Source organism: Astyanax mexicanus, chromosome 22 (assembly GCF_023375975.1).
Source record: "Astyanax mexicanus isolate ESR-SI-001 chromosome 22, AstMex3_surface, whole genome shotgun sequence".
In the NCBI taxonomy this organism is placed as follows: domain Eukaryota; kingdom Metazoa; phylum Chordata; class Actinopteri; order Characiformes; family Acestrorhamphidae; genus Astyanax; species Astyanax mexicanus.
In genome coordinates, this window is record NC_064429.1 from 36,417,384 (window position 1) to 36,441,686 (window position 24,303).

Genomic DNA, 24,303 nt, shown 5'->3' on the forward strand with positions numbered 1-24,303 from the left:
ACAGGGATTAAAGAAACATGCATCAAGAGGAAATGTTCAAATAATTCATTTAATTAATTATAATTGCAGTATTAATCATAGTGTAACTTAAACCCATGTGTGGTATTAAATAGTTATTTTTAGAGGTCCAAAGTCATACTGTATTGTACATTTTTAAAATATCAATATCTCAAAAATAGTATATAGTAATCTGACTTATATAATAAAAATGTATATTAACACTATACGGCATGATTTTTGACATTTACATTACATATTTTAGATTTTACTTCAGGTAAATAATAACTACTACTGCATTATTAGCCTTATTCCCCTAACAAATGTGGTCTAACTGTATGCTCTAGACCCAAAGGCAAAAAATAATAAAAAAAAACAATATTTTAGTAAGAAAAATACAAAATATTGTCATTAAAGAGCGACATATTCTCTTCCATTTGATTTCTTTTCCTTTTATGCACAATCATATTTATTTATAGTATTTCACGTGTAAACATTTTTACTTAATTTTTACCTTTGTTACTTTACCAATTAGTGGTTTTGACTTTTGAACATGGTTGTTTTATTCTATAACATGCAGACAACATTTCTCCCCAAATCCAAATAAAAATATAATTTCACCAAATCTAAATGTCATTTAGAGCATTTATTTGCAGAAAATGAGAAAAGGCTGAAATAACAGAAAATGTGCAGAGCTTTCAGACCTCAAATAATGCAAAAAATCAAATTCATAAAGTTTTAAGAGTTCAGAAATCAATATTTGGTGGAATAATCATAGTTTTTAATCACAGTTTTTTTCATGCATCTTGGCATCATGTTCTCCTCCACCAGTCTTACACACTGCTTTTGGATAACTTTATGCTGCTTTACTTCTGGTGCAATGATTTTTTAAAATTAGCTTTTTATAAAAAAAAAAATAATAACGAATGAATGAATTAATTAATTAATTACAAAAATTACATGTACAAAAGACAAAAGGAAATCGTTGGCTTCAGCCAATCAGATCGCGACAGGCAGGAAAACGGAGGGGTGCAGGATTCGCCGGTACACCGATATCGGCGTGCCGCTCCGGAGTCTGTGGCGCATATGATTGGCTGGCCGGCCTGGCTCGCGACGTCACGCGGCTACGTATCTCCAGTAAGGTTAGAGGAAGTTATTCTGGCGTTTTCTCTCTTTAGCACAAAAGACTCGGAGCCGGTAGATCAACCCGCCCGGACCCGCAGAACCCCCGCCGATTCCCCGCCGCTCCCGCGCTCTCAGCCCGCAGCATGATGGACGACGACCAGCCCAAGACCCTGTGAGTACCCGCGAGCCCGTCCGCTCGCGCGGGCCGCTCCGCGCGCTGCAGGAGAACAGCAGCGCCATGCTATGCTAACGGCTAAGCTAACCACGGCTAGGCTAGGCCACCGTGGCCACAGTTAGCTTAGCTTAGCATAGCCTTTAGCTTAGCATCATGCGGCAGATAAAGCCGTAAAACTCGAATTCGGGTACAATCGGGCTGAATAATCGCGCCAAAGTGAAAATAAATCGCGATTAAAATGGATAATCGGCTGCTTTCCTGTATTAAAATAGATTAGAAGCGTCAATTTAACGGAATTTTAATAACTAGGCTAGCCAGGAGGCTGCTCAAAGCGCCTAAACTCGACTCAAATCGAATCGAATCAGCGCGATTTGGAGAAATCCGAGCTTAAACTGTCTTTAAATCACACTTAGCTTATAAAACAAACATTTGACTTCATTAAAAACATTTTTAATGGATTATAAGTCAAATCAGAGCAGGATAAAATGCCGAATTAAATCTTAAACTGAAGCTAAAACTGAGCTGGACTCGCCGGCCTTGTTTGAGCTTCCGAAATGAATCAGTTTCAGTTATTAGTCGTTTCAACTCTTAAACAACCTGATTAATCAATTTAATCGGTTTTTAGCATTAGCTGAGTTAGTGTTAGTTAATTGGGGTCTGCTCGAGTATTTGCACGCTTTGTTAGTTCTCTAGTTTCACTTTCTGCTAGACTAGCTCTGATGGGTAACTATCTAACTACATTTGAAGCTGTTGAGTCGCGTGTGACGCAAAAAATGTCAATTTTCGTGTATAAACACTTTTTGTTTTAAATAAATCTAACGTAAATATACACTAATAAAGCTCCCGTGCCTGTAACGTTTTTAAAGCGTTTTTTAAAAAGCGATTTAAAGCGTTAAATCGCCATTCCCACATAAATTATGGCTTCAATCATGATTCATTTGTGAAAACGTGGCAGAAATGAAGTTCAGGTATAGTTTGGGGTGGTTAAGATTAGGGCTGCATTTATATTATGTTTCATAATGTAAATAATTTTAAATCTGTTTTACTTTATTTTGCTGTCCTGTATTAAGAAATATTGTAATTGCCTTTGCTATGGAGCTTGTCATGTGTTTTACATCAACTTAATTCCAGAATAAACTTGTATAGGTCATTTTTCTGCAGAAGGGTGACCCTCAAAAGGGCAAATTTATGTGCAAATTAGCTTTTAAAACTATCACAATTGAAAGGTGCAGAATGCATTTTTTTAGTTTAAGTGAAATACCAGAAAAATAATTCAATTTTATAATGTAATGACAGTTTTCTTAAGCATATTGAAAAGTTTTCCATCCTACACTGGCTGTAGAGTTCATATTACGTTTTTTTTTAGAAAGCTCATCCTTTGTTAAAAAATATGAATGAGTATAATTAACTATTTTAAAAGCACACACAGTTCTGATCTTTAGAAATGTATCTAAAAAAAGAAAAAAAATCTGTTGTGATGTTTTAAATAGCAGGAACTCTAAATATAATGCAAAGTGGAGGGAAAAGGCAAAAAGAAAAATTAGATCATTTATGTCTGAAAATCTCTTGTATTTTTAGCTAAACATCACTAGTAATGATTAGGAACATCTGGAGATCATTTTGGGCTGAGTTTACTTGGTGTAATTTTATAACAAAATAAATGGTTACAGCAAAATATATGTTTAGTGCAAAATTATTTAAAGTCTATTTACAGTTATTTAAAATATATTCAGTGTATGTGTTTAATTGATATGTGATGTCAGTTTATTCCTTTATATTAGGGATGCACTAAATATTCATGCAAAAATCACTTCTTACTGTGTTTTGTTGGTGTTTAAATCAAGACAAAAATGAAGTCAGGCTCTTAAAACCTCCAACAAAAACTTTTCATTATTTGCCAAATAGTTTATTTTGTTTAACTTCGGCCAAATCACTGTTTTGAAATAAATTATTTGTATGATAACTCCTCTATTGTTCTTTCTTTTTCTCCTCCTCAGGTACGTGGGGAACCTCTCCCGGGACGTGACGGAGGCTCTTATCTTGCAAGTTTTCACCCAGATTGGCCCGTGCAAGAGCTGCAAAATGATCATCGATGTGAGTATCTCTGCACAGGGTGTTAATACTTTAGTTTATTGTTAAGAAAACTGTGGTAAATATGATAAAAGTTTCATTATATTGCCCAGTTCTAGCACAGAAGTGGGCTCTAGCATAGGGGGGGTGGAGTCAAGGCCAGTCTATTGAGTTCCGTTCTCTTAACAGAACCGCTAATGCTGTCTTTAAACCTTAACACAGAAGTTTAAATGTAGATTTAAAACTGCAAACACAGAGTACAGTGCATTTCTAGACACTTAAGAACACTTCTTACACATAATGATTCACACCCAGCACTCAACTCGGCTTTTCTTTTTATTGACCCAGCCCTAATTCATAAAGCGTGGTTTGTACGTCATAAAAAACCTGGAAAAATGAAGAAATTAAAAAAATATTCCAGGCCTGGAAAAGTTTTATTTTATTATTATAGATTGGGTGTCATTTATTTTTAGGCCTACTATCTAAAAATCATATGGTCATGAAAATGTGCCTTAAAGACATGAAGTCATGAAAAAATCATGGAACTGTATTCGTTAAAAAGTGTATGAACCCTGTGAAGTCAAGGCGCATCAACTGGTAAATGTGAGTGTTTAAAAATAGAGTATTGATGGGTAGATAATTTATTGATTTTAGAGTAAATGTAGGCATCCAGTATCTACAGCACTAAAATAATTGTATTTATGGATTAAGTTATTTCTTTTGTTATTAGTTTCAGTTGTGTTTAAATGCACTAATCCCATAAATACAACCTCTCAATTAACAGGCGAGTTGATGAATCAGGTGTGTTTATGCAGGTGAATCCAAAAAGCAAACCAACTGTGCAGAAATCCATCCCAAAAGGACCCAACATGTCTTCTTCCTTATGCTAAAGCAGTTTTTACATTAGTACTGTCTTTCTCTTTCTTCCAGACGGCAGGAAATGACCCGTACTGCTTCGTGGAGTTCTACGAGCATATGCACGCTGCCGCTGCGCTCGGTGCCATGAACGGGAGGAAGATCTTAGGAAAGGTAACTGAGCTCAATATTAGCTTTATTAATACATAAATGAGTGTTTTTACTGTTGGTAGTGCCAGAGTTAATGACACTAAGGTAAGTGATGAGCAGTTAACTTTAGGCCCAATCCCGTTTACCTTGTGTGCCCTACCCCCTGTTTTCTATTGTAATTCTTCAAAAACTCTTTAAGAACCCAATATATAGTGATGGGGAAAAAAATAGTTTCTGAATCAGTTTCTCTGATTTAGCTATTTATAGGTTTATGTTTGAGTAAAATGAACATTGTTGTTTTATTCTATAAACTACAGACAACATTTCTCCCAAATTCCAAATAAAAATATTCTCATTTAGAACATTTTATTGCAGAAAATGAGTGGTGGAATAACCCTGGTTTTTAATCACAATTTTTATGCATCTTGTCATCATGTTCTCCTCCACCAGTCTTACACACTGCTTTTGGATAACTTTATGCTGCTTTACTCCTGGTGTAAAAATTCAAGCAGTTCAGTTTGGTGGTTTGATGGTTTGTGATCATCCATCTTCCTCTTGATTATATTCCAGAGGTTTTCAATTTGGTAAAATCAAAAACTTAATTTTTAAGTCGTCTCCTGTTTTAGATATAGTGTTAGAGCAGTGAAGCTCAGCAACCTAACTGCTGCTGATTAACTAGTTAACTTTAGGGCTTCAGAAAAGGCGCAGGTGATGCAGCAATTAATTATTAATCATAACTTACTTCCTTTGTGATGGAGAGTTGAATTAGCTTTTATTTGATTTTATTTTTAATTGTTCCACCTTAAATACTGCAGCCTCTGCTGTCTTTCACCATTTAAGGAGACAAACTACTAGCAATTCTTTATCTTTACTTTATTTTTTTGTTATGCTTGTCTAACTGTGGTTATAAAGTGGTTATCATAATGAATAATATAAGGTTTGAGGAAATACAGCAACCTTTATCATTAAGTGCACTCTTCAGGATTTGGCACAAACAGATCAAGGTCACACTATACGCTTGATTTTTTTTTTTTTTTTTTTTAACCCTGAACAGCCTGCAGCAGGTCCCTGCTGATAAGAGTCCTTGAAATTTGCACTTCTGTTTGTTTAGAGCGTATTTTGAAAAACACTGTTTTTATACAGCTGGCATGAAAAGAATTGTGACGCAAATCATAAAAAAAAGGAAAACACAGCGGGTCACTGCAATTTTCCCTCCGAATATTATTTAGGTCCAGTATTGCTAACTAGAGCAGCAGCAAACACACAATTCATAGAAACATCTAAGCTTAGTGAAGCTGCTTAGCTTTTGAAGGGTTACACCTCATCCAGTGAGGTTAACTCGAGGTTACGCCTCGTCCAGTGAGGGTTAACTAGAGGTTACACCTCGTCCAGTGAGGTTTACACCTCATCTAGTGTGGGTTACACCTCATCCAGTGAGGTTAACTAGAGGTTATACCTCATCCAGTGAGGTTAACTAGAGGTTTCACCTCATCCAGTGAGGTTAACTAGAGGTTTCACCTCATCCAGTGAGGTTAACTAGAGGTTACACCTCGTCCAGTGAGGGTTACATCTCATCCAGTGAGGTTAACTCGAGGTTACACCTCATCCAGTGAGGTTAACTAGAGGTTTCACCTCGTCCAGTGAGGGTTACACCTCATCCAGTGAGGTTAACTCGAGGTTACGCCTCGTACAGTGAGGGTTAACTCGAGGTTACACCTCGTCCAGTGAGGGTTAACTAGAGGTTACACCTCGTCCAGTGAGGTTAACTAGAGGTTACACCTCGTCCAGTGAGGTTAACTAGAGGTTACACCTCGTCCAGTGAGGTTAACTAGAGGTTACACCTCGTCCAGTGAGGTTAACTAGAGGTTACACCTCGTCCAGTGAGGTTAACTAGAGGTTTCACCTCGTCCAGTGAGGTTTACACCTCATCTAGTGTGGGTTACACCTCATCCAGTGAGGTTAACTAGAGGTTATACCTCATCCAGTGAGGTTAACTAGAGGTTTCACCTCATCCAGTGAGGTTAACTAGAGGTTTCACCTCATCCAGTGAGGTTAACTAGAGGTTATACCTCATCCAGTGAGGTTAAGTAGAGGTTACACCTCATCCAGTGAGGTTAACTAGAGGTTTCGCCTCATCCAGTGAGGGTTACACCTCATCCAGTGAGGTTAACTAGAGGTTACACCTCATCCAGTGAGGTTAACTAGAGGTTTCACCTCGTCCAGTGAGGGTTACACCTCATCCAGTGAGGGTTACATCTCATCCAGTGAGGTTAACTAGAGGTTACACCTCGTACCGTGAGGTTAACTAGAGGTTACACCTCGTCCAGTGAGGTTAACTAGAGGTTACACCTCGTCCAGTGTGGGTTACACCTCGTCCAGTGAGGTTAACTAGAGGTTACACCTCGTCCAGTGAGGTTAACTAGAGGTTACACCTCGTCCAGTGAGGTTAACTCGAGGTTACACCTCATCCAGTGAGGTTAACTCGAGGTTACACCTCGTCCAGTGAGGTTTTTCGCCTCATCCATAAGTGTATTGTTCAGTAGGAAAAGACTCTCAATGGATCTTTCCATTGTTAATTTATACATTATTAATGTCATCTTCATGTCCTCATCCTGTACCATCTGCACCCACACCAGGCCTTCTTCCTAAAAAAGAAAAAAATCAGCTTGAAAGATTTCAGTGTAAATATTTTATTCTCAACAGGTAATGAAGGACCGTTTGAGGAGTAATACAAGTTGATAGTGTCGCTCTGTTGTTGTAAGTCTCTATTTGGACATTTTTACTCCGTAGCAATATTTGCAGTTCTTTTTCCTTTATATTATATTTTTTGATCGCCTGGACTTTTAATTTTTTTAATGATACATCAGTGTTATTCTTTTTTTTTTTTTTACACGTTTGGAGACTCAGATTATTGTCCCCCTCAGTAAGTTGGAGACTTTTTTTTTCTGTGGTGTTGAGTTTTTTTGTATCTCATGGTTTTGTTGTATTGTCTGTGTTTTTCTCAGGACATGAAAGTCAACTGGGCTTCGATGCCAAGCAGCCAGAAGAAAGACACAAGCAGTGAGTATCTACTGTTTCATTTCTATTATTTAAAAAAACACCCTTTCCAATTCATAAAGAACTTAAATCAGTGGTAGAAAGCAAATTAAGACATGTTTAAAGTTTTTTTAAGATCCCGCTTTGAGTAGAACATGTACTGTGATCCTTATCACCATTAGTGCAATATGTTTAACGTGCAATATTTTTCTCACCTTTTTATTTGATATTTATTCACCGTTACTCTTTGTGCAATAATACTGGTCCACCCTACCATAATCATATCTCTATGCACTAGATGTATCTATTTTTTCTTTACTATATATCTTTTTCTTTTAAAGTATTTTTTTTATATATTTCCTGTAATTGTTTTTTGTATATATCGATTCATCATTATTTGTTTATATTTTTTCTTGACCTGTTTCTCTGTCCTTTCCTCTGTACTGCTGAAACATTGTACATTTCTGCATTGTGGGATTAATAAAGAATTACTTTATCTTAAATACAAGTAACGAATTAACAAGAGACTTGAGTAGAAGTGTTAAGCTCTGTACTTGAGTGTAAGTACTTAAATACTCAGTATTTTTTTTTTTACCTTAAGTATTACTTTATTATAAAATGTACTGAAAGTAAAAGTATAGTACAGTGTTACAGAGAGCAATGGAAGTTCTAATATTGCCAACATTTTTGAATATGGTGAACGATATATATTTTATTTATTTATTTATTTATTGATCAGAGAGTGTTTGAGGGGGGGGGAAATGCATGGTTAATATGTAACTGTATTCATTTTCTCTTCCTATCAGATCACTTCCATGTCTTCGTTGGTGACCTGAGTCCAGAAATCTCCACAGATGACGTCAAAGCTGCCTTTGCTCCCTTTGGGAAAATTTCGTAAGTTAAGATGTTCTGTAGTTCACGTAACGCTGTGTTAGATCGTGTTAACAGCATGCTGGTTTAAAGCCAGTGCTTACACTGTAGGGATTTCGTATATAATTTTGTTTTTGCTTTACTAAAGAAACAATCAAATCCAGACATCATTGTTGCACCTGATTACAAATTTTGTGAATCAAAGCTTTAACAATCTGAATTTTAAGAATTTGAATTTATTTCTTGCTTGTGCTTCATTTATTGCTGATATACTATGTTTACATTTTTTAGCGATGCTCGTGTGGTGAAAGATCTGGCTACCGGGAAGTCCAAAGGATATGGATTTATCTCCTTCATTAACAAATGGGTAAGTGGTAGTGCACCATTCAGAACTGGGCAGTGTCATTTAAAGTTTTTTTTTTTTGTGAAAGAAAAAAGCCTTAAGTTACACATTTTTTACATTTACACACCCCTTCAGAGAGAACCTCTGATACATTAATGCAAGGCATTCCTCTGTGTTTTAGAGATTATAAGACTTGTATACATAAATATACAGAAAAAACACCCTACCAAAGTTATAATAGTATAGATTTTTTTATTATAGTTTAATTTTATTTAGTTTTCACTTTAATTACCATTAAACTTTTTAATTGGTTTGCTAGTTTTAGATTTAATTATGCTTTTTATTAGTTTTAGATTTATGTTTTTCTCCATACTTTTGGTTATTTGTGAGGTGCAGGATTCAAAAGGGTGTTTATGACCACTTTCTCTAAAACTGATGGAAACACAGGCTGGTTTGCAGAGAATCACAACAGTTCTTTTAAGCCCAAACAGAACTAGTTCAAAAACATTTGGTGGAAAAGAGCTAAAAGTGTCCTGTAGGAGTCTCTCCAAAGCCTGCACAGTTTTCAGAGTGTAATTAACTAGTTTTGTTTTAACCACACCTGTAGCCCATAAATTTGACTCTTGTTTCCCTGTTTTAACTTTAACTGATTAATTATTCAGGGTTCATACGGTCATCAAAAACCTGTAAAAGTCATGGAATTTTAAAATAGGAATTTCCAGGCCTGGATAAGTTCTGGAAAAATAAAAATACCCAGAAAGATTTGGAAAAGTTTCAGTTTATCGATGGAGAAAATCTATTTTGAGCCACAAATACATTGAATTAGAGTTAATTCAGTAATTTAGCCCTAAACAATAGAGCTCTAAGGATCTGACACATTTTATTATTAAAGGTTCATTTTATACCTACTGAAATCAGTTTTTTAAATATTTTTTAGTTAATTTTTAGTTTTATTGTCTGCACTGATGTTTTAAAAATCATACGGCCATGAAAATTTGCCTTGATTACCTCAAAGTCATGAAAAAATCATGGAATTTTTTTAAAACGTGCACAAACCCTCATTATTCTAATCCACTTCTGATAGGATGCAGAGAATGCTATTCAGCAGATGAATGGCCAGTGGCTTGGAGGACGGCAGATCAGAACCAACTGGGCCACCAGGAAACCACCTGCACCCAAATCCAACTATGAGAGTGAGTCTGCTGTAGAGAATGTTTAATATGACTGTTTTTATGTTTATTTCTATATTATATATATTGTTTTGGTGCTGAACTTATTAATATTAACTACTGTTGTGGGTTTTTCCTCCCTCCTTCTCTTTGTACTGTTCTACTTTCTTTTTTAAACTTTTTAAGCAGGCAACACCAAGCATCTCTCCTACGAGGAGGTTCTGAGCCAGTCCAGCCCCAGTAACTGCACAGTGTACTGTGGAGGCGTCACCTCTGGTCTCACAGGTTCGTAGTGCTTTCTGCATATGGAAAAACATATGCAGTTAGTTAATACACATAAAAGTGTCAAACAAACCAGAAAACGTTTTATATTTTACATTTTTCAAAGTAGCACCTCTTGTTTAGATGATCAGTTTTCAAACATCTCTGCTGGATTTTCTCAGTCAGTTTTATGAGGTAGAATCACCTGGAATTCAGGCTTTCAGTTAACAGCTGTGCTGAACTCATCAAGAGTTAATTAAACTTGAATTTCTTGTCTCTTAATGTAAAGTTTGAGAGCATCAGTTGTAAAGTTGGTATACAGTAAATAGCTCTGAGTTACTCAGTTAATCCAATAAGACGAATTTTAGGAATTTTTAAAGTATCCTCAAGTGTTGTCCCAAAAAAAAAAAAAAAACGTCTGTTTTGATGGTGAAACTGGCACTCATCAGGCCTGTCCCAAGAAAGGAAGAGCAATAGTTTCCTCTGTTGTACAAGATAAGAGTTAGTCAGAGTTACCAGCTTCAAAAAACACAAGTTAACAGCTCCATAGATAAGAGCACCTAAATACTCAGAGTATTTTGTTTTGTTTAACACTTTTAATTTACTAATGATTCCTTATGTGTTCCTTCATAGTCTGGATTTACTGGTGTTGTAGATGTTACGCAGTCTATGCAATAGACTCCTCACCTTTTGACCCTTTCTCTTTTTTTATTTTAACCTCCAGATCAGCTGATGAGACAGACCTTCTCTCCATTCGGCCAGATCATGGAGATCAGGGTTTTCCCAGATAAAGGATACTCCTTTGTGAGGTGAGTTGTTAATCTTTAATGGTTAAAGTTGCCCTCTTAAGTGTCAAAGAAGCCTTAAGATTTCTTCTAGGAACTTTATTTTAACAGTGCACACCTTAAGTCATTAGAAATGTGTATAAGATTATAATCAGAATTTGTCCTGTGTCGTCAGGTTCGACTCCCACGAGGGTGCGGCTCATGCCATCGTGTCTGTGAATGGGACGTGCATCGAGGGCCACACAGTGAAGTGCTACTGGGGGAAGGAAACCGCGGATATGAGGGCCATGCAGCAGATGCCCATGCCCCAGGTACAAGCAAATGTAAACCTCACTACTACCTATCAGATCTTCATATTTTAAAAGAGAAATGTGGTGTAGAATTGACTTTTTTTGTAGTAAAACTAGATAAAGAGTACTTACCTTTGTTGAACAGCACACCTCTGCTCTCCAGCAGCTTTCTGAAATCCAGCAATTTTGTGCTTTTTGCCCAGCACTCTTTACGACTGTCGACTCGGGGCATAATTTACCCTGATAAATCACTTTTTACACTGTTATCCAGCTCAAAGTAGCTCCACACCTCCTTGGTAAAATCTGGAGCGCCCTGACATTTAAACGAGGCATTAATAACTTAAAAAGTGCAGAAGAAGCTTCAGCTCCGAGCGCCGCCATCACTGTACTGATAATGACATAGACATATATATACATAGACTCCACATAGCATAGCAGCCAGCACCAGAAGGTGATATGTATCAGGGTTCCTCTGTGTATCGCTGTCAGGCGGCATTAGTGGCTAACTGCTAGGTTAGCCACTTACGCTAATGCTCCCGCCTTTGTGCTGGAAAATTTTGGGAATGTAATCTTACTGTAAATAAACTGTGTAGATTACAGTTTTGTTTACTTGGCTTATCTTTACTTAACTTAGTTAGCTACCCCACCACCAGCAGCAAGACTTACAGAATTAGAAGTTCCTTACAGTGTCTCTTTAAATGTGTCTTCAAATCTGTAGTTCCTTATAGAGTGAAAATACGGTACTCACTGTACTCACTCGCTCTTCTTTTCCAGAGTAACCCAGGCTATGCCGCCCAGCCGTACGGCCAATGGGGCCAATCTTACGGCAACGGGCAGCAGATGGGCCAGTATGTGCCCAATGGCTGGCAAATGCCCACTTATGGAGTCTACGGCCAGGCCTGGAACCAGCAGGGCTACAAGTAAGTACGACAAGGGCCCCCTCCTCCACCTCCTCCTTCGGCTCGGGCGCTACTCCTGCTCCAACTGCGGCAAATTTCAATTCCCAGCAGGACGTACCATCACGCCGGTGAGGAGAGGGTGTGAAAGGACTCCATTTAACCAGTGTACAATATATTTGGATCATTAACCTGCCCTTGCTGCCCCCACCCCCCCTTTTCCTCCCATTACCCTCCACCCAACCAACCAACTCCACCCAAATCCCCCACTTTTCGTTTTTCTTTCTTCCTTTCTTCCTTCCCACCTCCCCATTCCTCCTTTCTTATATCCTTTACCCCTCTCCTCAACAGTTCTATGGACAGATTTTTTAAAAATGGTCTTTTTTTTTTTTTTTTTTTGATGTCTTTGCCCCCCCATGCCCTCCCTTTCACAATGGACTAAATATTGGAAACGCTTCCTTCCCAGTCGTTTATCCCAATCAGGAGGACTGTCTTCATGTAAAAAGCCCCTCAGGTTTTTGTTTTTTTTGTTTGGTTTCTTTTCGTTCTTTTCTTCTTCTATTCTTTCCTCGACCCTTTATGTTCGCAAAGGACTCAGTGCAACTTGAATACTATTTGATGAATATGGATAAAACGGATATGGATATTTCTTTCTTTTATTCGCACCAGTAAGGTTTCCGGCACCCTCTCTCAGCAGTCTCAGTAGTCAGGAGCATTTTTTATCTCCATGCTGAAAGTTACGAGAATTCTTCTCCCGACCCGGAGGAGGCTTCATCAGTGGCCTTGACATGTACTTGAAGTCTTGAAGTTACCACAGCTTCTCGTGAAGTAACAGATTGTTCTTAATTTTTTTCTTCTTCTTCTTCTCCAGCTTTTAATAAAATTCATATAAAAACAAAACATGTTACAACACTTTTTTTTTCCCGTAATTTATTTTCCCCTAATTATTGTTTTTTTTTTTTTTTATTCTATTTCTCCAAACTGGTTGACCACGACGACGATGACTATTGACTTCTTGTTTTTCATGATGTGGTTATATACGATTATTACGAGGCTTATTTTAAGCTCTGATGTTTAAACTTCATCCTGTTTTTTTATTGTTATTAAGAAGAATCATGTTTTTTTCTGAGATTAAATTAGGCTATGATGAAACGAGTGCATTCTCTCTCTCTCTCTCTCTCTCTCAGTTCTATGTAAAGATATTTTTGTAATTCTGTGTAAAATTGGGGTGTGAATTACTATTACTACTATTACTATTATTTGTTGAGGCTTGTAAATTGGGATTTGTTTACCATCCTGTAAATTGCATGGGCAATCTTTGAGCGCTATGTCGACGTTTCACTCTTTCTGCTCTTAATGACATGCGGGAGACCCTATGAGTCGAGTTTAGTATGATTTATTATTTACATACGCAATTTTAAGCATTTTTTTTGTTAAGGGTTTTTTTGCATTGAATTTTGATGTCTGGCGTATTACTGTTTAGTCTGTTTCCTTTCTTTTAGGATGCAGATGTACTTGCTGTTTGGCCACGCGTTTGCTTAAACAGCTGGCTGTGAACATTGTGAACGTACATCGTAACTTACCTTAGAAATGCATAGCTTTCTTTAAAACTTCTTTCCTTCACATTGAGTTCTGCAATGCCCCCTAGCGCTTTTGCAAGCGCACAGTGCACTTTGCAGGTGTATTTCACTCATTTCTAAAGGTGTGCGCAACCAGAATTAGGATGCACAAGGCAGTGTGTAGCTAACAGCAAGTAAATCTCCAGCTTTTCCCGTCTACGAACAAGCTCGTCACTTTGTTTGTTTTTTGATTCCTTTATAAGCCAAAGACGAAGATGGTAGGCATGGCAGCGAAGATCCGTTAAAAAAATTAGTTACGAAGATTAGTGAAGATCGATCTCGAGTGCTCTTAATGTGCTTAATGTTTTGAGTGCACTTGTTTGAAAAGTAGTGGGAGATTAATAAGATGCTCCCTACACAGCTCAGTCCGGGTTCAGTACAGTTTAAAAAGACTTCAGAAATAGGCCGCGTCCCAATTGCGTACTATATGCTAATACTATACTATAATGTATAGAGTGCATGTACTAATATTAATAGTTAAATTTAATGAAAAAAAAAATCTCATTTTGCATTGCATTGTGGGATAATAGTTAATAATCGCAGTATTGTCTGAGTATGTATCAAGTATATTTGGATATATTCACCCTAAAATCCTGCCGACTACGCAAAGCTAAAATCTGGTTTTAATGACCAGGTTTAAGAACTTCAACACACTTTATACTCAAATTTGTAAGTATTAGTAATTTTAACGCAATTGGGATGCACCCATAGTGCCACATAGCCGTGCATTTGAGCTTTTTCTTTTCTTTTATTTCTCTTCTTTTTTTCCCTTTCTTTTTTTAAAGATCGTATCAGACCCCTGTTCTGGGTTTCGGTCCATCATCCCACTCCCCCTCTGCTGGTCGTTATTCACCACTGTCTCTTTCCGCCCTCCCAAAAGCATAATACAGCTTCGATCCCCGAGCGAGAAACCTTTCTTTTTCTTTTCTGTACTTCCTCCCCTTCTTTTTTTTTTGAAATATAATAGTTGAATGTTTTTGATTTTGATTTTGATTTTTTTTTTGACTTGCCACTCAGTTCAGACTTGTAGTTTTGGACTAATGAATCAGACAGTCTGCTTTCTATAACGTTTTGAATTTGTATTTTGTAAAAAGCTGAAGAAATGTACTGTCGTTCATCTCGATTCCTGAGTTTGAGATTCTTTTCTTTTCTTTTTTTTCTTTTTTTGGTCCTGTCTCATTCCATTTTCTCCTAGGCCTCTTTGGAGGGACCCTTTTTTGAAAATTCGTTATTTTCTTTTCTTTATTTTTTTGTTCTTTTCTCTTTTTTTTGGATTCCATGTGTAAATAACTTGATAGCCATTAATGATAACCATTAAAATACTGTTCCAGTATTCCAAGACTGATGAGTAAAACACGTGTTAGTGTCTTTATTTTATAGACAACATCAGATTAAAGAGACTTGCCTGTTGGGAAGATAATGATATTTGACATTATTATGATACCAAATACCAACCCTTTGTCTCTTTTTGATTTAAGTAAATAATACACAATATGCACAAAAGTATTGGGACACCTGATCATTTACGCTCTCTTCTAAATTCCTGGATCTTAAGAATTTAACCGGCTTTTATTGTAGGTTTTAATGAAGTGGAGCCTTATTTATAGTATAGTGTGTACCTACATTATTACAGTATTATTTACTATTTTTACTAATAATTTGAGGTAATAAATAGCATATATTGTTGTGGAAAATATGTTTCTATTACATGTAAGCTATATTAGCATCATAACGCCAGTGCTAACGGCATTAGCTTCCATTATTTGTTAGCTAGATTAGAGCCTTTAGTAATTTCAGGGGTAATTTATCGTATTATCTGTGGTAGCTGTCATTATACACTACAGTTCCAAAAGTATTTCACCTTTTTAAATCCCTAATTTCAGTGAATAAAATTTAAGGTGGTGTATAAGTGTATTGTTAGTTAACCTATACTGAATGCTAATTTCTGGTAACATTAGCCTTATGGCTAGCTATGTTATCGTTGTAGCTTCAGTGCTAAGTGCTGTTGAGTTATAAGCTTACATAATATAATCGCTATATTAGCCTCCTAGCTACAGTGCTAATTGGCTATCTGTGTTATTGTTTAGCTTCAGTGCTAATTATTAGGGTATAAGCTTCCTTTATGTAATAGCTATATTTTTAGTGTGACTTCCATTATGTATTAGCTTTTGTATTTAGCCTTGTAGCTTCAGTGCTAAGCATAAATAATTTAATAGGTATATTAGCCCCCTAGCCTCAGTGCTAATTGGCTAGCTGTGTTACCGTTTAGCTTCAGTGCTAATTGTAGGGGTATATGCTTGCATTGTGTATTAGCTATATAGCTTTAATGCTAATTGTTCGGGTATAAGCCTACATTATATAATAGCCATGTTACCCTCTTAGCTTCAGTGCTAATTGTTGGGGTATAAGCCTACATTATGTAATATCCATATTAGCCTCTTAACTTCAGTGCTAATTGTTGAGGTAAAAGCTTACATTGTGTATTAGCTACATTAGCCTTGTAGCTTCAGAGCTAATTGTTGAGGTAATAGCTGTATTAGCCTCTTAGCTTCAGTGCTAATTGTTAAGGTAAAAGCTTACATTGTGTATTAGCTACATTAGCCTTGTAGCTTCAGTGTTAATTGTTGGTGTCTAAGCTATTATGTCAAATCTATAGTAGACTCTTAGCTCCTAATGGCTATCTTTGCTATAGTTGTAGCTTCAGTGCTAATTGTTGAGAGCTTCTATTATATTTAAGCTAAATTAGCATCATATCTTAAGTGCTAATTGTTGAGGTATAAGCTTCCATTATATTTAGCCTCATAGCTTCGTTGCTAATTGTTGGTATAAGCATACATTCTGTAATAGCTATATTAGCCTATTAGCTTCAGTGCTAATTGTTGGGGTATAAGCATACATTATGTAATAGCTATATTAGCCTATTAGCTTCAGTGCTTACTGGGTATGTATGTTATCGTTGTAGCTTCAATGCTAATTATTGGGGGGATGGCATCCATTATATATTAGCAATATTAGCCTCTTAGCTTCAGTGCCAATTGGCTAGCTACGTTATCAATGTAGCTTCAGTGCTAGTTGTTGGAGTATAAGCTTACATTACTTGTTATATTCAGTATTCGTACCATAAATTTGGTTCAGTGTTTATAATTTCTAATTTCAAAATCTTCTACATTGTAGATTAATACAAAACTAAATTAATACCAAACTATGATCATGTGTAATTATTTACTAAACAAAGTGTTAAACAAACCAGAATGTTTTATATTTTACATTCTTCAAAAGTAGCTCCTGATGTTTAGATGATCAGTTTTGAACATCTCTGCTAAATTTTCTCAGTCAGTTTTATGAGGTAGAGTGAGAGAGAGGAATTCAGGCTTTCAGTTAACAGCTGTGCTGAACTCATCAAGAGTTAATTACTTGAATTTCTTGTCTCTTAATGTGTTTGAGAGCATCAGTTGTAAAGTATTGAAGAGGTAGAGTTACAGGTATAATAATAGTAATGTTTTAATCCATATTATGAGAATGCTCAACTAAATTAAGAATACAATTACTTTAAGGAAAAATTAAGGTCAGACAATACGAAAAAGAAGAATTCCAAAACTTTGAAAGTATTCTTAAGTGCAGTGACTGCAAAGACCATCAAAAACATTATAATGATGGAACTGGCACTCATCAGGACCACCCCAGGAAAGGAAGAGCAAGAGTTTTCTCTGTTAAAAGCTCCCCAGGTAAGAACACCTGAATGCTTCACAGAGTATTTTGGTTTGTTTAACCCTTTTTAAGTTGCTACATGATCCTAGCTTCAGTGCTAATCGGCTAGCTGTGTTATCCTTTAGCTTCAGTGCTAATTTTTAGGGTATAAGCTTCCATTATGTAATAGCTATATTTTTAGTGTGGCTTCCATTATGTATTAGCTTATTTAGCCTTGTAGATTCAGTGCTAAATGGCTAGCTTTTATTGGTTTGCCTTAGAGCTAAATGGCTAGCTTTTATTGTTTAGCTTCAGTGCTAATTGTTGAGGTATAAGCTTTCATTGTATAATATCTATATTACCCTCCTAGCTTCAGTGCTAATTGGCTAGCTGTGTTATTGTTTAGCTTCAGGCCTAATTGTTGGGGTATAAGTTTCCATTATATTTATTGCTATATTAGCCTTGTAGCTTCAGTGCTAATTGTTGGGGTATAAGCTTCCATTATAATTATTGCTACTTTGGCCTCATAGCTTCAGTGCTAATTGTTGGGGTATAAGCTTCCTTTTTTCATTATGTTTAGTACTCGTACTAACACTGAACCCGTAAAAGTGTTAAACCAGAATATTTCTTATATTTTAGATTCTTCAAAGTAGATCCTCAAGTGCAGTCACTGTAAAGACCATCAAAGAGTTTACAATGATGAAACTGGCACGTATCAGGACTGAGCCAGGAAAGGAAGAGCAAGAGTTTTCTCTGTTAACATCTCCGCAGGTAAGAGCACCTAAATGATTCCTTATCTGTTCCTTCATAGTATGATAGATCAATTCACTATTTATTATTTACTATGTAGGAAAAATACTAAATAAGCTAAACTTCACACTGAAACAAACCGTAAAATATATATAAATATAGTTATTTGTATTTCTGTAGTTTATGTGTTTCTATAGCGTCATACCTTCTTCTATCACTAGATGGCGCCATTAATCCGTGATTAAATAACAGACCTGAAAATAATTGACAGAGACTTAACACACACACACACACACACACACACACACACACACTGTCTAAATGAAGTCTTATTATATGCTGGGAAATAAATAATACATGTAAAAGTATATAAAACAGCACTAACGAATTAATAATAAAAAACAATAAAATAAATCATAATTATTCTTATAATAATAATATTAATACTATTTTCTGCATTTTTCTTTAGGTTTTTCCTTTCTTTAATGTTATTTTACTCCCACCGTTGGTCAATATAATGGTGTTGGATTGAAGCCAAAGAAATACAATGTGTGTGTGTGTGTGTGTGTGTGTGTGTGTGTGTGTGTGTGTGTGTGTGTGTGAAATAGAGGGCTGGATTGACACAGTGATGAATGGGTGCTGCTCCCCAGCCTCACTCTACCAGCATAAACACAGAGACTGTCTCAGGGTTTTCTTCTGTGTGTGTGTGTGTGTGTGTGTTCAGCTGTGTGGGTGAAGATGAGCCGACCATGCAGGATAAAGAGTCCATCCTGTCCTCCCTTAATCTCTACAGCATCCGCATCACTCACACACACACACACACACACTGACAAAAGAATGATCCTCTATGTTCTGTTCTCACATCCAACTTACAACTCACCACAGCGTATAAACACTTCTGTCCATCTGTCTCTCTCTCTCTCTCTCTCTCTGTCCATCTGTCTGTCTATTAGTTCTTTCTTCAAGCTATACATCTATTTATCCATTTATCCATCTGTCTTTCTGCCTATCCATCCTGCAGTTCTTTCTTCCATCCATTCAGTCATCCATCTATACTGTCTGTTTGTCCATCTATCTACCTGTTTTTCCATCCATCCATCTATTCATCTGTCAGTTTTTGTGTCTGTCTGCCTGACATTTGCTTGTCTATTTATCTGTCTCTCCATCTGTCTGTTTAGCTCCCCATCCATCCATCTATTTTTCTGTTTTAACTGAAATATCTATGTATCTTTTCTACGTCCTTCTTTCATATCTGTATGTGTTTTTGTCTGTCCATCCTTCTGTCTTTTATTCCTGTCTGCCATTCATCCATCCACCAGTCTGTCTCTCCTTCTGCCTGTATGTTTCTCCATCCATCATCCAATCCCTCTGACGTTTATTTCATTTATCCATCTATCTGCCTGCCCACCCATCCACTCATCTGTCTGTCTGTCTGTTCTTCGGTGTGTCTTTTTGTCCATCCATCCATCCATCCATCCATCCATCCATCCAACTTTCTCTCTCTCTTTCTCTATCTATCAAATCTGTCTGTCCAATTTATTCATCCACCTGTTTATCCATCAATCTGTCCACTTTATCCTTGCATATCTCTATCTGTCTTTTTGTCTGTTCATCCCTCTTTCTGTCTTTTATTTCTGTCCACCCATTCATCCATTCACCCGTCTGTCTGTCCTTCTGCCTGTCTGTGCGTCCATTCAATCATCCATTCATCTTTCCATCCATCTTTCCATCATCCATCCCTCTGTCTGACTTTTATTCCATTTATCCATCTATCTATCTGTCCATCCATTTATCCATCCATCGTTCTCTCTAACTATCTGCCTGCAAATCTGTCTGTCCAATCTATTTATCCGTCTGTTTGTCCATCCATCTTCCATCACCAATCTGTCTGTCTATTCATTCATCCATCTATCCATTTTTCAAACATCATCCATCCATCCCTCTGACTTTTATTCTATTTATCAATCTATCTGTCCTCCCATCCATCCACCCTTCTGTCTGCAGAGCTCTGTTCAATCTATTCAACCGTCTGTTTGTCCATCCATCTTTCTGTCTATTTTACCACCAATCTGTCTGTTCATCCATCCATCCATCCATCCATCTGTCTGTCTGTTATTTAATTTTTTTCATCGTATTTTTCTGTCACTCCAAGTATTTTAATAATCATAACTCTCTGAACGAAACACTGATCAGATTTGATTTATGAGTGTACACGTGTGTGTGTGTTAGTGTGTGTGTTTCTGCATGTGTGTGTTAGTGTGTGTGTGTGTGTTTCTGCATGTGTGTGTGTGTATGTGTGGGTGTAGACCCGCAGAATGAACCTGTTACAGTGATTAACCTTGACGGGTTCAGTGTGGTCGCCGGCAGCAGCTCTCAGCTAATGATCCAATTAATCTATAATTAAGACACGCTGTCTAATGAGAGAGGGTGTGTGTGTGTGTGTGTGTGTGTGTGTGTTTGGGGGGGGTCGTATCACACTAATTTCATTATATGACGATCACACACTCAACCCTGCCCACTTCATTCACATCACCTGCACACACTCCACCTAACCACACACACACACACACATCACACACACACACACACACACACACAAACACACACACCACTTGAATAGTCATACATTGTGTTTGACTATATTACTTTAATCCAAGGCTCTATAACTTAAATTAAAGGCTATATAACGTCAATACAAGGTTATATACATCTAATACCAAACTTTTATTACAAACCTACATGTACATGTAGCTACAGCTACATTTAATACAAGGCTATATAACATAAATACAAGATAATAGATCTTTTTAATTTGAGGTTATAATTAATTAATTAATTTCAAGGTTATAAAACATGAATGCAAATCTATATAAACATAATACAAGGCTATATAACCTTAGTGTTTTTAGCTGTGCTGTATTTAGCACCCCTGCCATGCAAAGCACCCTCTCTCTGGAGCGTGTCATCTTGATAAAAGTGGAGATAATCTGCTTTAACTTACTTAGAAATATGCGCCTACAGTCATGGTTGTTTCAGTCATGGATACATACATAGCCATATAGTGCGCACTCCTGAGAGGGGGTGCTTTTCCTGGCGGGGGTGCTGAATTCGGCACAGCACCACCATGTTTCAGTTCGGAGCGTTCACACTAGTCAAACAAACCGTGCTATGGGGGTAACCGTGCCCAGGTTGTGTTCCCTAATCTAATACTAAGTACATTTGTTATTTAAAGCCATAGACTGTATATAAAGATGGACGCCGTGTCGCCGTTCCCATTCATTCAATGAAAATGAAGCCAAAATCTTCCTCCATTTTGGCGATTCAGAGACCAGAGTCTGCGCAGTAGAGAAAGGCTGTGGAGAGACCGCCTACTCATTTAAATAACCCCACCCCTGAGGGCTGCCTCGCGGTCACAGGCTGCAGAGCGGGGCAGAGCGGAGCTGACGGTCTGTTATTGGTCCCGCCCATAACCAGCCCTTTTACCATAACCACACCTTTTTTGAATAGAGCTGAATAAAGTTTTAAAAGCGAATTCTGTGGGGATATAAAAATTTGACAATATAAGCAGAGGTTACACTAGCTGTTGCATTTAAATAATGGAGGTAGAATTACTGATATTAGAAAAAAACGTGATTGAAAGTTGTTCTGTTTTGCCATTGAAACCTATGGGGATGGGTGGAGTTACACAGCTTTCTGTAGCCGAACAGCAGGGGGCGCCCGACCTGTGGTGGCTTCACTTTTAAGAGACGATGCTCTGTCTAGCTATATACAGTCTATATTTAAAGCTATATACACTATATATTAACTTAGTTTGGTCCATAAATGCTGGGCAAAAGATGTTTTTTGCTGTGTTGGTTCCAGCATTTGGCACCTAGGAACTGTAGTTTTGTATTTGTTGGAAAATAAAGTGTTAAAAGAGTGAGTAAAGGCGAGTGAGAGAGTGTTTTTGAGAGCTGAGCCCCTCAGTGTGTGTTCACTCCCCCGTCTGATGACTTTACGGATTTATCCCGCCAGGCGTCGGACTATCTGCAGATTAAATGCTTTGGCCGGTACCGCCTGCTGGACGCCCCTAAAGCCTCTCTGAACCGGAGAGTCCCCCGTCCCGCTCTTCTCTCTCGGATTAAGACCCCACCTCAGCACTTTCTGAGCCTCTGAGCTGATTAACTGTCCCCCGTATCTGTTTAGACGCCCAGCCTCACACAGAAACACAGCGCTTAGCTGTGCTGCGTCCAGTTCAGGAGCCAGACTCTAAATCTGCTTCTAAATTCTACTGTAACGTCTTTATTCATCCGAGTTTCATACGCAGAACCCGCCCACCAGCAGAACCCAGATTATATACGCTGTTTTTCCCCTGCACTGGTTACTGAGGGCGTGTCGTACAGTTCTGTGTCGCTCTCATTAGCCCAGCTACAGTTTCTGCATATATTTGTGAGTTTGCTTTATCAGGACCAGGAAATGCATGGAACAGAGTATGCTAGCTAGCCAGTAAACAATCCATGCCCAAGAACACTTACATCATTACTTACTGCTTGGTGGGCTTGCTGGTGTTGTTGTTGTGCCACATTCAGCACCCCTGCCATGCAAAGCACCCTCTCTCGTAAGCGCGTCTTCTTAATCAAAGTGTAGAGATAATCCACTTTAACTTACTTGTTAAAAAAGTCACGATTGTCTCAGTCACGGTTACATACATAGTGACAGCTACCGAGAGGGGATGCTTTTCCTGGTAGGGGTGCTGAATTCGGCACAACACCGGCATGTTTGTTTACAGAAGCATCGCATCACTGACCTCATCTTCTTCTGTGTTCGGGCACAGATAGCGCTTACCTTACCTCATACCATGCCCAAGTCTAAGTGAATAGGAAGTGCACAGAGTAGAGCATGCTAGCTAGCCAGTTAACACTAAACGCTAAACAGGGAACTGTGTGTTTTAATGAACATTGATAACATGGTGTTAACATGGCGGCGAATAGGCTCATCCAATGTCTCTAACATTGCATTAGCAGTGTCACATTAGCAACATCCTATTAGCAACATCACATTAGCAACATCCTATTAGCAACATCACATTAGCAACATCACATTAGCAACATTTCATTAGCAACATCACATTAGCAACATCACATTAGCAACATTTCATTAGCAACATCACATTAGCAACATTTCATTAGCAACATCACATTAGCAACACCAGTAAACAATGTTGCTAACGCTGCATTAGAAATGGTGCATTGGCAACACTGCATTAACAGTGCCAGACTAGCAGGCTCATCCAATGTTGCTAATGCAGCATTAGCATCATAGCATTAGCAACACCAGTGACCAGGCTCATCCAGTGATGCTTACGCAGCATTAGCAGTGCCAGTAATCGGTCTTAGCTTATGCTACTAACAGCGTGTTAGCAATGCCAGTGGCTGAGCTTAGCTGACTACGCTAACCCGGTGTTAGCATGCTAGAGGATTTTTTTTTTTTTTACATACACTAACATGCCAAAAGTCTTGAGACAGCAGTACGTGAACTGATCAGAACAGAGATGGTTTACATAAACTCATCTACAAAACACAAAAAATACAGCTCTAAATCAGCTTATACAGCATGTTCTTCCACTTTTAAAAACATCAGTGTGGTGCTCTTTAGATTTTTTAGTTTGTGTGTGTGTGTGTGTGTGTGTGTGTGTGTGTGTGACTAATAGATATGTCAGTGTCTGTCAGCAGTGTAGAAAGATGAGCTTTGACAAGTGGGCCACACCGTCAATCATCTTTCTGCACTACAGGATAATTAGAGAGAGAGACAGAGAGAGAGACTGATAGTGAGAGACAGAAAGAGAGAAAAAGAGAGAGAGAGAGAGAGAGAGAGACAGAGTACACACCTATATATATAATGTAATAAAGCTTTATACAGTATGTGGGTGTAATGATGATATATTACCTGTCTCTCACCAGGAGGTACACTACCCAAAAATGGTAGTAAACTCTAAGAGTGTTTTTGTAGGGCAGCGGGTAAGGACTGTTACACCCTTAAAGTAAATGTGTGTGTGTGTGTGTGTGTGTGTGTGTGTGCACTACCATCATCACCTCATCTCGGAGTGTGTGAGTGTGAGCTGGCAGGCAGTGTGTGTTTATGGAGTTTATCGTTCTGAAAGAAAAGAGAGAGAGAAAGAAAGAGAGAGAGAGAGAGAGAGGAAAATCTCCTGAGTTCCCCCTCACTCTCAGCCCACCACCCATCAAC

The 24,303-nt window shown here is 37.7% G+C and overlaps 1 protein-coding gene and 1 long non-coding RNA gene across 5 annotated transcripts in view; one reads left to right on the plus strand and one right to left on the minus strand.

The window, feature by feature from the left end:
• LOC125786950 (uncharacterized) overlaps window positions 1-24,303 on the minus strand; it is a 227,710-nt gene that overhangs the window by 24,060 nt on the left and 179,347 nt on the right. The gene's annotated exons all lie outside the window — the stretch shown is intronic.
• On the plus strand, window positions 1,107-14,995 carry tia1l (cytotoxic granule-associated RNA binding protein 1, like). Of its 4 annotated transcripts, none has more exons than XM_015602802.3 (11): window positions 1,107-1,294; window positions 3,295-3,391; window positions 4,298-4,396; window positions 7,378-7,432; window positions 8,215-8,302; window positions 8,570-8,645; window positions 9,706-9,814; window positions 9,980-10,075; window positions 10,776-10,860; window positions 11,012-11,159; window positions 11,901-14,995. In XM_015602802.3, exons 1-11 carry the CDS (start codon window positions 1,266-1,268, stop codon window positions 12,048-12,050), a joined length of 1,032 nt encoding a protein of 343 aa, XP_015458288.1. In that variant the 5' UTR covers window positions 1,107-1,265; the 3' UTR covers window positions 12,051-14,995. The 4 variants fall into 4 exon arrangements, with proteins under 4 accessions (XP_015458288.1, XP_007228841.1, XP_007228842.1 ...); XM_007228779.4 differs by having other exon boundaries at window positions 1,108-1,294; window positions 9,977-10,075; XM_007228780.4 differs by having other exon boundaries at window positions 1,109-1,294; window positions 9,977-10,075; window positions 11,012-11,147.